The following is a 15460-nucleotide window of genomic DNA, read 5'->3' as shown; positions in this document are numbered from 1 at the left end:
TCAATTCTGCCTCCATAAGTAAAAATATTTCCAGCCAAAACAGAATGTCAGAGCTTCAAGGAGGATATTTAATTAATGAGGATAAAAATTAAACCACAAACTGTCCCTAAAAATTGTTCTTCTGCAGACAAAAAAATCAGCAGGTGTGTGAGAGAGGATGTGATACAAGTAGAACAGAAAAAATATCAATAAATTAAAACAATATATTGTTTTTGATATTCAGAATTACATAATCATCATAACTGACATGTCAGTGTAAGACATAAACACAATATTAATAATTTGAAATAAATCTTACATGATGAATAGAAAAAGCCACTTCCCCTTTTGGTGAGACTAGTTTGTGCCGAACAGAGAAGTTCTTTTAGAGAAAAATAACGAAGAACGTCTTGATGGGAGCAGAAGAGCAACGGAAGCAGGAAGGACGTGATTTGAAAAGCTCGGCCTTAAGTGAGTGTTGAGCTGCTGCTGGAGATGGAGTTGGGTATTTAAAGCAAAAGTGAGTGCGGATGATTTGCAGCCTGTAGCCCGACACTGGACCGTAACCAGAGCTCGACATGATGGCCGTGATAGCGAGGCAACGCCGGGCCTTGACGGCGTGAGTGCTGATTCTCAGGCATGCACGCCACATGTGACATATCTAAATCCTGGCTGTGAAAAGGAACTACGAATGAAAAGGTTCATTTCCTCTTTCTATCACCGGTTTATGATCAAATGCTTGTGAAACTACCAACATTCACATCAGGCTGAAAACTTTTTGCTTTGAGATTGTCTAAAATGAAGTTATTACAGTGAATTTAAAAATCGGGCTTGGTGTTGTGATTGGGAGCATGTTGACATTTCAACAACGTGGCTCCCTGTGGATTCTTGTGATGATGCCTAACTGGACTTTTACACACAGACCTGATGAAAGTGTGAGTGCTTTCTCAGCCGGACTGTTGAGTGTGTTCACACCTCATCCAGTCGCACAAACACATCCTCCAACTTCAACACTGGGTTCACTTCGAGTCCACAGCAACCTGAGAGGAAAGATCCTCGTTTCATCACCACCACCACCACCACCATCCCCTCCATGTCCTCCCCGCCCTCCCTCCCGACCGACAAACCAAAATAGCTCCAGCAGACACACAATGTAGGAATGTTATTCACCCCTGCTAGACCTTTCAGGATCTTTCAAAACAAAGTGTGGGTCAGCAGTAATCGTGCCCGATGCCCAGCAGCACCCAGGGAGCCGGGATCCTGTTTACACCTCTGCCAACGCCGCCCTCCACCCGCTGTGACGGATACTCGTGACCCCCGCCCCGGCCTGGGATCTGGTCTTTGAGGAGCTAAGTGAGGAGTTCTCCAGTTTTTGGAAGGAAAACATCTTCGTGCTGGATTGTGAAGGTGATGATGATGACGATGATGTGAAGTGTTGTCATGGTGATCGATTTGTTTGTGAGTTCCTCCAGTTTTCCTCCAGCAGACGTCGAGCACAGTCCGAGGTCTTCGGGCCGTCTTCAGACCAGAATCCTACATTTATTATATTTCCACCTCAGTGTTACAGATCTCATTTCTACATTTAAGCCTGCTGCTTCGAATCTGGTTGGGTCACATAGAAAATAGGAGGACTGTGTTATTCTTATTTAAATAAATCATTTTTTAAGACTGTAAAATATTTCATTTGGTTTTTTAGATCAGATTATCAGGACTTCAGTGTCCCTACACATGCCTGCATCGTTTAGCAGACAAATTTAATTATGAAACATTGCTCACTTTTTAAAAGTCCAGTTATCTCCTTTAAGTCCATTAGGCCTTATTTTATCATGTGAAAGTTGTAAGAAATTTTTTATATTATGTTTTCTGTTTTAACTGTGTAACTATTCTAGCCAGCTGTCTATTGTAGAGCTGAGCTCGTATCTCCTGGTTCATTAGATACTAATTCAAATAAATACATGTAGCCTCCCACACTGACCTTTTGTTATTGAAAAAGCTGTAAATTAATGACTTTATTGTTGAATATGCAAAGAAAATTCTTCAGATTTTTCTAGGTAAGCATCATTCCACCTTTTACTTACAATCTGTAAAGAAGGAAAGGCTTTATAATATGTACATTTTACGATGTTGGTATTAAATTTTGAATACTTTGGCCTGAGCGTAAAAGGCCAGGCCTGGGACAAAAGAATTGGACAGACGGTGTCATTTTCTGACGGTCTGAAAACAAAAGCTGTGAGACTGATCAGATTTCTCGCTGTCAGACTGAAGATGTCTTTAAAGAGACGGCTCCTGTCCATGTTGTTGTGCTGTGTTTACTGCGTGGCGTCGCTCTTCTGCCTCCACCCGAACCGCAACAACTGCTTCTCTGCCGGAGCTCGGTGAGTTTTTTAAAGTTCAATGTAGACAAACATATAAGAAGCTTTGTGGTACAATGGCTGGTGTTCTGCAAACTGATGGAAAATTTCAATAATCACCTGAAGCTGACAAAAAGGCTCACAGGGCCAGACTAGTCTTTATTCTTTTTAGAGGAAGTGGCGTCAGGCCTGGGCCATCATGGATCACCTCTCTGATGATGATTTGGATTTGGGGTTTATCAACAAATTTCTGTTTCCAATCAAAACTTATTCAGTGTTTAATATCACCATTCAGTGTAGTTTTGTATTTCTCAAACTGTATAAAGTAAATGAGGTGACCAAATATATATTTGCGATTTCAGTTTGACTTCTTTGTGGTGACATCAGAAAGTCCAGGAAGTCCTACGAGCTGGTTTAAATATTACTTTAAGACTTGGAAACATATGTTTATATAATATGGGACCTTTAAGTCACGTTCCCAGTTCGGTGTTTTCCTCTCCTGCAGGAATCTGGCTTCAGTCGTCCAGCAGCTTTACCAACGTGTCATCCGGCTGCTGCGCACCACTCTGTGATTGTGTTTGAACCAGTAACCTCACCCTGAACTGGTCCTGCTGCTGCGGTGGCCGTGGTCCAGCATGCCAGGAGGAGGAACGGCATCGCTCCACTTCAGGACTGTAAAGTTTCCATCAACTCAGCTTTGTCTCAAACGGGCCACCTGCCCTGATTAGCTGAAGAAGAGGGAGGGTATCAGAACATGTCTATCTTTCCACTGATGAATGTGAACGCTGTGGATATTTGCTGTGAAAGCACATTAACGGTCCTTTTAAATGCAGGTTCGCTGGGAACTTGGCTGCCCTGCTGTTTACTGTATGAGCAGAGAAATTATGCTTGAAGAAAAACCTTCTGACCAGGAGAACAACGGTTGGATTTCCTGAACTTGCTAATCGGATCTGTCATTTGTGAAGCAAATATTCTCTTCCTTTCATCATTAACACCTACCTGAGTTATTCATGTGGACACAGCAACAGAGTGAAGGTGAAAAACATATTAAAGATCTTGACGGGTCTGATTTCCAAAGAAAAGATCTGTGATAACTGGTCCCATGTGGACCTTGGGGATAAAGTAATAGCAATACATGATGACAGATACACAACATGAACACATTCATTATCAGAGTTTATGGGGAATCTGCAGGGATGCACTCTTACATATTAATACACACAGAACACTGCTGAATCCCTTCGCTGCTGTTCTATTTGCAAAACTTTCAATTAGCAGATAGCTACGTCCTCTCAGTGTTTTCTTGCTTCCAGTGTTTGCACAGGTTTTGAGACATCTGTGTCAATCCAAGGAGGTCAGTGGAACTAAAATGGAAAAATGGAAACTAAGTCTTCTTTGTCAAGGTTTTGGCTTAATCTAAAGAGATTTAGAAAACTCCATCGGCTCCTGAGGCGTGGTTAATAAAGTGCCAACACTGGGATAAGAAAATCCACGAAGGTGATATTTTTGATGACTTTAACCTGAAGTCCTATTTCTGACTCCCTGAACAATGAAAGCACAAACAGAGTGTGTCTGGAAACTTTTGAGGTCTTTAACATCATGATTTAGAAACTCTGTAAACAAAACAGTAATAAATTCTATAAATCTAAACTAAATCTGTGTTGTTATTCTCACTAAGTCATAAATATGCTGTGAAGTAACATTTCAGAATGACTAAAATAACAGTTGACCACATGAAGAATACAGTTTTTAAAAAATAGTGTCCATTGAGTGTCCAGGTCACTCAATGTCAATTGAAAGAGTATGTTGCATTCAAAGACCGAGGAAACAAATCCCTTAGATGATAAAGAAAAGGATTCAGTAACATTTCTATATACTGCATAAACTATCGTTCATGGCAGGTGTAAAGATGATGATGTTAGTGGGGGATATTTCAGCAAACAAGCAGTTTCTTCCTTTTGTTTATGTTGGGGTTTTATTTTGAAAAATCAGGAAATCCTGTTGTTTCCTCCTTCAGGTGCGCTTCACGTTAGCCGACATGGGAAGCTAACAGCGGCCGAGAAGTTTTCCGCCTGCACTTTTCCCCGAAAAGTCCGGCCGTGTGTCTGTGTAAAATCATGGAACAACGAGTCGAATAGCGAGGTGGAGAGACCGACACAGGCACCGGCACCGCGGGCCCGTCACGTCTCGGCTGCATGTAACGGTAACTAGTTGCTAATCGGTAACCTCGCTAACCGAGCGGGCTAGTTACTTCCACAGGTATTAGCTGGTTAGCTTAGCTGTTAGCTTAGCAGGTGACCGTTGGGAACGGTTGGCTCGGACGTTTCTGTGATAAACTGCCGGAAACGACGCAGTCTTCTCTCATCAAAGTAGCCAATCTTGACCAGCGGGGTGATTTATACTGAGTTAATTTCTCGTTTAGTTTTTTTGTTGTTCTATGACAGCGTGTGTTGATGATGATAGATAACTTTATTTTTTAATAAAGTCGCGGTCGCTGCGGCGGCCGGTCACCGTGTGTCCGCGCGGACGCTCCAGCCAATCGGAGTCGCCGGACGGTTTAATTGACAGCAGCCGCAGCCAATAGGAGCGCCTCTGCTACGGCGGCGCAGTGAGCTGGGATGCTGATGCTGAGGAGCCCCGCTGAGCATCTGTAGCATCAGCAGAGCTGAATGTGTGTCGACATGTTGTTTTGTCTGAGTTTGCATCACTGTGTTGACCTCTGTCTGGGCGGCCTGCTCTTGCTTCTAGCGGGGCTGCAGCAGGTGGAAGCCGCCGCCGCCGCCGGGGAGATGACCAGCCTGAACTGGAAGCCGTTCATCTACGGAGGCATGGCCTCGATTGTCGCAGAGTTCGGTACGTGATGCACCACGAAGCACAGAGCCGGACCGGGATGTGTGTGATGGGGCTTCAGGGGTATCTTATGAAGGCTGAGTTTGCAGCCATTATCCTTCTCCAGCACCTGCTGCAAAACGGGAACGATGCATCCAGCTAAATGGTGCACATTGTGTACATTACCCTGCAGCTGCATAGTTACAATTTGCATACAGTTCAGTCAGCTTGTTGGTAAATATCTTTCACATCCAGAATGCATATTGTCTGCTAGTCTCGTAATTGCGTTTATCCTGCCGGTTATCCCTTATTTTATTTATTTATTTTTTTTATCTTTTTAGGTGTTAACATTATTACATTTTCATATTTAAAGATTCTAATTATGTCACTCATTCTAGGCATGACAGCCAATTTTTTAAATTGTCACTTTATTCTTACTATAATTCTGTTTTTAATCCTCAGGGACTTTTCCCATTGACCTGACAAAGACCCGTCTCCAAGTTCAGGGTCAGTCCCAGTACACAGAGGTGCGCTATAGAGGCATGTTCCACGCCCTCTTCAGGATCGGCAAAGAGGAAGGAATCAAAGCGCTGTACTCTGGGTATAGAACAGCTTTTTGTGGCTCTTTTGGACTTTTAAAATACAGATACTGATGTGCTGTGTCTGTTTCGGCTATTACGTTTTACAATTATTGAGTGCTATGTGGAGATCCACGCTGCTCTCTTCATAGATCTGCATAAACTTACACTAACATCAATAATGCTCACAGCACAGGAGCATGTTGGGGGGAATAAAAGAACCTGACTCTGATATAGTGTTAATGCAGGCTGTGCAATCTGTTCAGTCCTACTTTACCAGAGAGCTCAAAATACATCATTTTTACAGTTTTCCACTGGAAGAGCCTTATTCAGGACCAATACGCTTTAAACTAGGACTTAAATTTTGTGTTAATGTTATAAACATTTCCGTATAATTTCAACAGTGGGGACTGTTAGCTCCAGGAAGCTGAATCTCAGAAGCCTTTTTATTACCACTGACAGAGATTTTGGTGAAACTGTAAAATTCTGTTAAGTAAATCAAGTTACTTGTTCGTGCTATGCGCCTGTGATCTGCTCCATGCTGACAGGACCAGCATGTGTTCAGCACAGCATGCTGTAATGAACTTTGCACAGAGAACTGTTTTTACTTGGTGGGTGGTTGAACTGTAAATCCATCCACACATCTGAAAGAAACCCAGTGGGACATGGAATGTGCTGAATTCTGAAAACAGATAAAAAGGACGTTTGTTTTTTTGTTTGTTTGTTTGTTTTTTTTACTTTTAAAGCAGCTGGTGTGAGTAACACACTCTCAGCCTTGATATCAAACTGAGCAATGAAAACTGCATTTTTTTGTTGATGTGCAATTGAAGTCACCAGAAGCAAATTTGGGTGAGATTTGTAAACTGCATTTAGTTTGCCCACAAAGTAAAAAGTTAATAAACACCATGCTTCTCTAATCCCAGGATCTCCCCAGCCCTGCTGAGACAAGCTTCTTATGGGACAATCAAGATAGGAACTTACAACTCTCTGAAGAGGCTGTTTGTCAGCCATCCAGAAGGTGGGCGTCTCTATCTCTGCTTTAAATATGCTGCACGCTGTCTTCTTCCTGTCTGATAAACTCTTTCATCTTAAGAGTCTAAACTTCCTATCTGCCTACAGTGTAGGAGACAAGCCGTCAGTTAGTCAGTGAGCTCAGCAGCTGGCTCCACAGAGAACTATGGGAAGAGATATGACGGAGATGGACAGCATGCAGCGCAGTACATTTAATTAAGATTCGTTTTTGCATTACGCCTCTGAGTGGTTTGAGGCTGATGCAATCTCCTGTAAAGAGTGTGCGCTTTTATAAACATAAGTTCTAAACCAACCAGAACCCAAGTGAGCAAAATCATCAAAAGCCATTGAAGGCAACAACAACCCAGAGGGATGTAGACTGGTGAGAGCAGCACGAAAAGAAAAGTCAGCCATTCATTTTCTACATTTCAGCCGATAACAGATGGAGTTATCCAGAGAGAAGTGTGTATACATTTGTGTAGCCTGAGAGTTTGATTGATGGATCTTTTGAGCACTGAAGGTGACGGATGAATTAATATTTAAATTTTACATCAGCTGACATAATGACTGACTGGACGAGCTGAGATGAAGATGAAATCCATGTAGATCGATGTAGGTCCTTTATTAATCCCTCAGCTCATGTTGAGGCCTACTTCTCTCCTCATTTCTGTTTTTTGTTTTTGTTTTCTCTTTCTCTTTCTGTTTGGCCTTTAAACATTTTCTGTGCCTCAGGCAGCTCTTCCTGCCTTTGATTGTTTGGTGACACTTTGCATGCCTGTTGTGTGGTGTGGTGGCTGTGTGCTCCTGTACAATGCTAACAGGATGAAAGTTAATGATAGTAGATTTTGTTTTAAATGGCCGTATCTAGGGAGATTTAGTTAAAAAAAAAAAAAAAAAAAAAAAAAACTATTTACTTCTGGAAATCTACGAAGAATTATCTCATTAGCTAACTGTACCATCAGCATCTATCAGGTACACATGACATTTACAGATATTTACACTGGTGATGTTGATTCAGTGACATCTATCTTTACCTACAGTTTTCAATGAACAGGTTTCTGTGCACAGTGACAACTGTGTATAAATGTGTGCGTGTGCTGCTCGAAACAGCGAGCATGTTAACCTTTCTGGCACAAATTTGAAAGTTAAATAAGCAAAGATTTTCCTGGAATGGAGGGAGGAAGGAAGGATGCGATAGAGAACACAGGAAACAGGGATGAGGGAGTGAGTCAGGTTACATTCACCCTGCAGCTGGGATCTACTTCTCACCCTGCTAACGGACATTTTCACACAGTCCGAGACGGAATTAACCGATGGAAGCAGTCAGTACTGGACAATGTGTAGCTAAAAATTGTGCCAAAGAAGTCAATAAGAAAGTTACGTGACAATAATTGATCAATTAAACTATAAACAATTCACCTGCAGTAGTAATTGTGTGTTAAAAACTGTGGCACTTTCATGCTGTACAACTGTGGCGATGAAAAAGAAGCAGGGAAATGTCACGTCCACTGCGGGTTGCCAACCGTCCAGAGTCGTCCAGTATTTAGAAACACATCCGATATTGAGCTTAAAATGGACACACTTTGTCCCGTCTTTCTGTGAGGATCAATAAAATCAGTGAATGACAGGGTGCTTTATCTGATAATTTACGGTAATCTTATTGCCAGCCTCCTCCTGCTCTGTGACCAATGAGCTGAAAGCGCACACACACACACACACACACACACACACAGAATCCGGCTCATCTCATTGGTCGAGGTACTGCTCTTTGCTAAGAAGATACCTGAAGAGACAACTGGGACAACAAAGCAGCATTGGTGCCACCGGCTCCATGAGCAGTTATCGACTTGCCGACCGTCCCTTAAAATCTGGATTCATCCTGTATGTAGAAACTAAAAGACATTTTCCTTATTGAGCTGAAAAGGGACGAACTTTGTGCCGCTGCTAACGCTCCTTCTGCCAGGAATCAGCTTCTTATTGACCAATGACACACTATAGTGACAAGACATCTCTTGTTTGTGTAAGGCATTATAATCACCCCCTTCCCCACATAAAAAAGCCCAAAGCTTCACTTGTCAGTCCAGCATGTATCTAATAAATGTCATTTGCCATCTCTGCTCTCACTGGCTGGTTCCTTATCCGCTGGTCTTTTTCCTTCCTTGCTCTTCAGTCCCTCTCTCCTCAATATTTAATGGCCAATTAGTGTTCATCAGCTAGATAATATGAATAATGGAGCAGAGTGAAGTATGCGAGTCACACTTTGTTTTATAAAAGGAACATGTACATTTTTTTGTTCTTGTTTTGCGTTACCGCTCAGTGTGGGTGTGTTAAGACGTGCTCAGCTTTAGAACAACTGGCCTGGTTCTGTCCAGGGTGAATAAAACGTAGCAACGAAAACCGGGCCATATGTTCAGCATCTCTTCTGTCAACAGTGGAAGCTGAAGAACAGAAATAACACGGCCTCAGTGATTCAAGGCGTGTCCTTTCCACCTTTTACTCGGCTTTATGCTGAGATCAGATAAACTAGCAGCAGTTAACACGTAAACATGGATGGAGCTCTTACTGTCTCTACAAAATGGTGCTGTGGTCACAAACTACATCATTTAACACCATTCTTAACAAAGCAGGGTAAATGTCTGAGGATGATGGGAGCATGTTCACCAACATTTAACTTTACCTTTTTAATTGTGTGTGTTTTACCAAAAAGTACATAGCACTTTTTTTTGCCTTTGTGTTAATTGTGTGTCTTTCCACTCTGCCTGCTTTGTGCCACGATGGTGCCATTGTGTTTTGAATGCTTGTTTTGATACAGGCTTGGGTTTGCCCTGTGGTTGTGGCGGGATGGAAAAGCCTGTTCCCCTGCACAAAAAATGAGCGGCGTGAGGAGCGCCACACTAACTGTTGGTCAGATTGATCAAGGATCACTGTAACTATCGCTCCAAACTCAATCCATTATTATTTCATCTCCTCTTTCTTTTTCTTACTTTGCTGTAGACACCACACTGGGTTACGACTAATGAGATCCTCCACTTTCTAACGCTGACAAACTGTGTCTAGCCTAATTGCTAACAATGGCTTCTGCTTGTTGAAATGGACGTACAGAGTGTGCAGTCTCTCCTACAGACCCAGGTTTGTGTTGATCCACTTGAAGTGACACGCAGGTTGAGTTTTAACTTGGTTGAAGTCAACTCGACTTATGTGACGCTCCAAGCTGATTGAAGCAAACCTGCAGACGTGTTCAAAGACATGAAATCAGACGGAATGGTAATCTAAAACGGTGAATTTCCCCTCGGCATCAATAAAGTTCTATCCATCTATCAATCTATCTGACCATTAATTAGAAGATAATGAAGTTGTGTTCACCTCAGTTCTTTTTAAAATCCTTTGACTTTAGCTCCTCACACTCAGACTTCAGAGCTGATATTTTATTTATAGCTTTGATCAGATAAACCATCTGGATGTCAAATGAAATTGACCAAACAAGTTTTATTCTTCATATTTTTAGCGTCACTTTCAACACACTGTCGGCTGAGTAATAAGTCCATTTTATTTATTTCGAGGCAGGCTTGGCTGATTTTGTCAGTCAGACTCTCAGTTAAACTGAAAAAGTGCCAACCTGAATATTTGATGAAGTGAGACTTGCTGTAATGCAGCTCATATGTTTTCTATTTCCATCTGGACAGGATGTGTTGATGTCCTGTCTTACATTTCGGTGTTCACTTTGCTGTAGCACCAATAAATCACTCTTTACCAGATCTGTATTGGAACTAAATGCTCAGGCACAGATATTTATTTTCAGGATGAAGTGTGACTTTAAACCACATACATAACTCAGAGAAGTGAAGCGTGAATAACAAATAGGACAAAAGAATATTTGAAAACAATATTAACAGAAGGATCATCGGATTTGTCCTGGACGAGATCAGCCAGTGTACTGAAAGTGACAGAGGATTTCTAAAAGTGGAGAAAGGAGAGCCTGCATAAGGATTTTATGGTTTATTGGAACAACTTACTGTCCCTCTACATCTCTATACACAGCTATTAAAGGATATTTTCTTTACGCATTTTAGGCTGCGTGTTGTACTTAATTTCCTTTCTTGTCTATTTTCTGATAGACGAGACAATGGTCATCAACGTCTTCTGCGGTGTCGTGTCTGGAGTCCTGTCGTCCTCTCTGGCCAACCCCACCGACGTCCTCAAGGTGATTCTTGGTGCAAATGTCGAAATATTACTTATTGAAGTCGTTAAATCCAGCTGTAATGGACTGCATCTGAAAAAGTATGTTTAAATGCACATTTTTAGAAAACTGGTGACAACTTTTGCTTCCTTTTTGTGTGTGCTTGTTCCAGATCAGGATGCAGGCTCAGGGCAGCCTGCTCCAAGGCAGCATGATGTCAAATTTCATCAACATCTACCAGACAGAAGGCACCAGGGGGCTGTGGAGAGTGAGTGCTGCCTTTACACTGAACGGAGATGTGTTTTCACGCTTTTATTCAGCGTCACATTCAATAATGAGATCCGGGATATGTTTAGCGTAGCTTAGCACAAAGCTACATATGATGTATGTCCTTAAAGACATACAGAATGAGTTTGTCCTCGTACACAGGGCGTCATTCCCACAGCCCAGCGAGCAGCCATCGTTGTTGGGGTGGAACTTCCTGTTTATGACATAACGAAAAAGCACCTGCTTCGCTCTGGCCTCATGGGAGACACCATTTTAGCACATTTCATGTAAGTCGTATTTATTCTCCACCTCTTTTCAGACCGTGTGAATATGTAGTATACCTTCAGGTGTTTTTGCAGTGATGAAAGTACACGGTGACGGTGATGTTGACTTTTAAATGGAACTCCGGAGCTCTGGCCTGTGTTTATCAGTTCCAGCTTCACGTGTGGCTTGGCGGGGGCGCTGGCCTCCAACCCTGTAGATGTGGTCCGCACCCGTATGATGAACCAGCGAGTCCTGTCAGGAAGCCCGATGTACAAAGGCACACTGGATGGAGTGATGCAGACGTGGAAGAACGAGGGCTTCTTCGCCCTTTATAAGGGCTTCTGGCCTAACTGGCTGCGACTGGGGCCTTGGAATATCATCGTATCCTTTTAAACAGGTTATATTCCATTTATCACCTGACACTGGGACCTGCACAACATGGAACCCAAAAACAGTTTCATTTAGGACCACTGCTGCATGGAAAACATTTAAAATGATAATGGCATGATTTTAACCAAACAAGCATCCCGTATGTTTAGAGAGTGTGCCGTAGGTTCGGCTGTCTCATTTCAGAAGACAGTTACAGCTCTGAATCATGACGTTTTCCTCAGCACGCTCCTCAGTTCTTCATCACCTTCGAGCAGCTGAAGAAGCTCCCGTTCTAACTGGAGCAGGAAGTGGGACTGGTCTGATGGACTGTTGGGGATTTGTGGAGTGAGCACGGCAGCACCAGGAGTTTTGACAGCAGTACTTTTTCCACACTCCCCGTTAAATCCATACAAATTTTACAACACAGCATCAACTGTCAAAGCTTTACACTGATTGCTCCTGTTCTTTTTTTTTTTATCTTTTATTTGCTGTCATTGTTGTTTTTATTTTATTTGTTTCCATGCAGTTTTAAGGAATTTAGCTTTGATGATTTAATGGCACCTTCATCCAGCTTTTGCACTCCCCAGGCAGCTAAATGTCTCTGAACGTTTGGAAAACTTGGGTTTATTTCCCAGAGCTAACGAGAAAGACAGACTTGGCCTCTGTGGATTGGGTGAGTGAAATCTCGTGAGCTTTGAATTTAAAAAAGAGAAGATGACAGATAATGGTTTCCTCGATCATTCGTACATTCAGAGAAATTTGTTTCTGAACACTTCAGTTTGGACATGCATGACTGCGTTGTTTGTGGAATTAGGTGAAAGAGGTCAAGAAATGAATTTTTAAATGAATGTTATGTAGAAGTCCTGTGTTTTTTAAAGGACACAGGAGGAAATGTGGTAGGAACATAACTGGATGTGGAGAGATTGTACAAACGGTACTTTAGCAGCAAGAGCCGCACTGAATGAATGAGATTTATCCGATGAGGCGCTCAGTGTGATGTAGAACTAATTCTATTTATTGTACAAAGAACAATTAGAAACAGAAAAGGGAAACACTTTTATTGACTTGTGTAATTTATTATCAAATCAGTCTAAACACTGAATCCAGAGTCACTCCTGCTGAAGGTTTGTTTTAGTTTGTTTTGTTCACCTCCGGTCAGCAGTGTCAGGAGGACGAGTCGATCCAGTGGACTGTAAACTGCTGTGGATGTATTTTATCTTCAGCTTGTCCTCGTGTAAATACGTGACGTGAGGAAGAGCTGTGCTTCTGTGCCAAACGCGTTTCCGATGTTCAGGTCTTGTGAAATCTGTTTTGGCGGACAGTGTTTGAAAGTCACTGGAGTTAGAGCAGACTGACTGTGTCAGGTTTGAATCTGAACACAGACCAGTTACAGAAATCCATAATGACTCTGATCTGGTTCATCCTCGGCCTTCACCGTCTTATTTTCATGTTTGCTTTTTAGTCACTGCAGTGTGTTTTCACATGGTTCATCCTGGCAGCGTCGAGTCAACATTGTACCGTTGTAGACTGAACTTCAGCAGCTGCAGTAGATTGATTATGAACCAGCTCGGCTCCATCTTTAGTCACAGTTCATCCATAAATGTCTCCTTTTTTTTGTGAAGAAACCAATGAAGTAAAAATTCAGTTTTTATATTGATATTGATCTCCACAATCAAAGTTTCTGGAACCTAAATCTGCCTCCAGTGTCCCATTTTCCCCACCACAGGTAAAAATATCCAAGGAGCTGTAAGCTCTTTGTGTGGTTTCGTTGCACCTGCCAGTGTTGTTATTATTTTAACAAACATTTCATGCCGATGAAGTCCATCGACACATCAGGGCAGCTTTAGTTTGCATTTTGTCATTTTGTACGTGTACCTCATCTTGTTATGTCTGTGTTGAATAATGTGTGTTCGTACTGTTATGGCCTCACATGGCTCACCTGTTACTGACATCATTCTGATGTCGAACTTCTCCATATCGAAGAGATTACTCTGTGACGCAGCAGATAGATAGGTCCAATACACAACTCCAACCTGTTAATAAAGCAGTTTGTAGACATTTGTTTTGAACAACTTTCTTGTGCGTTCCTTGAGCATTGTTGTGAATATAGATGCTGAGCAGCAGAACGAACTTGAGACAGTCAAGAAAAGTCCTGCAGTTTAACTGTACTTGTGTTGTCACTTTGGGGGAATAGTTCGTGTTTTAGGGTCATAGAGTTTTATCTAATTATTTGAAAGCGCCATCAGATTTTGACTGAAGAATGATTCTTCTATTTGAGTATCCAGTGAACCCTGAAGACGGTTCAGCTGATGCTGCTTTTAATTCCTGCTGAATCCTTTTGCTCATTTCCTTTTTATTTTTGTGTAAATCTGAAAATAGTTTTTGTTACCAAGAGTTCAGAGTCTACCACAATAACAGCTCTGCGCTGATATGCCAATAATTCATTCCCTTCGCCGCCTTTTTCACTGATGTGTAGCAAAGAAATTGACCCAGTAAATGAACCTTCAGTGGATTTAAAGATCATTCCCAGGAGATCCAAAGGGGAAATCTTAATGTGGCCTTATTTTGATCACATCTATTTCCTGAAACGTTTTGGCGGCTAAAAACAGAGTTCACCTTTGACCTTGTAATAAGTAGTCCTCCTCTGGGGGGGGCTGATGGGAGTTGAGTCCAGATCATTTGGGTAAAGTTATGATTTCAACACCCGTGTGAATTAGTCTTTAATTCAAGATTCAGCTTGATGTGACAGCTTGTTTTAATGAAAATGTGTGTTTTTGTGCAGAGAGGAGAATTTGGAAGTTTTTTTTTTTTTTTTTTGCCTTTTTATCTGCCAAACCTGCAGAATTCACCCGTCAGCATTATTTCTCCTGATCAGAGCAGAAGAAGCCTGAAAACAAACTGATTGATTGGGACTGTTCTGGACTTTTAGCTCGTAACAGCTCTGTTCATGTGAAGGCCGAAGACTAAATTCACTTCGGCTTGATTAAAATAACATTATGAGGCTTCAGCTCAGGCAGCGTTCGGTCCTTCTGACTCTAAAATGGTTGAGTTGAAATTAAACTGACAGATCTGCGTCTGTGTGGCAGTCTGACAGGAAACACAAAAGAAAATATGAATATTGTCAGCTTGTAATAATACTGTGTATAAAAAGCCCTTTGCCTGTTTACCTGATGAATTTCTATAGTGGAAGTTTTAAAGTGTAAAGATGTTTTGTTTTTGTTTTGTTTGACAGAATGGGTTTGGCTTTATATAAATTCAATGTTCACTTAAATAAAATATATGCTGTGATCTGTTTTTGTCTTTGGCCTTGGTCAGGTTTATGATTTAATGTACTTAAGAAAATTTAAAGGATGCTTTAATGTCTACACAGTTTTTTACACTCACACAGCTTTTCCATCAGGTCTGTGTGCGCATCATTGTGTGAAATACTACAAAAACACAAATAGAAGTTTCTTGCCAGCCTGTCTGTTGGTGAGCTGTACAGTGAACAGAAGTCAGTTTCACATTTAAATACGCAGAAAAAGCCTCAATTTAAAGGAGAAGAATGAAAAATGGACAATAATTCAAAATATTATCATTTTAAGTTCTGGGCCTAAAAATAAATGCATCAGTCAAATTACTGTTAAATTATTTTA

At 41.6% G+C, this 15460-nt stretch overlaps 1 protein-coding gene across 1 annotated transcript; it reads left to right on the top strand.

The window, feature by feature from the left end:
- Positions 1-5059: 5059 nt before the first annotated feature.
- slc25a14 (solute carrier family 25 member 14) lies at positions 5060-15113 on the top strand. Its single transcript, XM_029519931.1, has 8 exons — positions 5060-5183; positions 5622-5760; positions 6661-6755; positions 10864-10949; positions 11098-11193; positions 11355-11479; positions 11624-11837; positions 12080-15113. The coding sequence occupies exons 1-8, from the start codon at positions 5120-5122 to the stop codon at positions 12119-12121; spliced, it is 861 nt and encodes a 286-aa protein (XP_029375791.1). The 5' UTR covers positions 5060-5119; the 3' UTR covers positions 12122-15113.
- The last annotated feature ends 347 nt before the right edge of the window (positions 15114-15460 follow it).

The sequence above is a fragment of the Echeneis naucrates genome, chromosome 14 (assembly GCF_900963305.1).
Source record: "Echeneis naucrates chromosome 14, fEcheNa1.1, whole genome shotgun sequence".
In the NCBI taxonomy this organism is placed as follows: Eukaryota; Metazoa; Chordata; class Actinopteri; order Carangiformes; family Echeneidae; genus Echeneis; species Echeneis naucrates.
The sequence above is the reverse complement of the archived record's forward strand: the minus strand, read 5'-3'. Positions and strand labels throughout refer to the sequence as shown.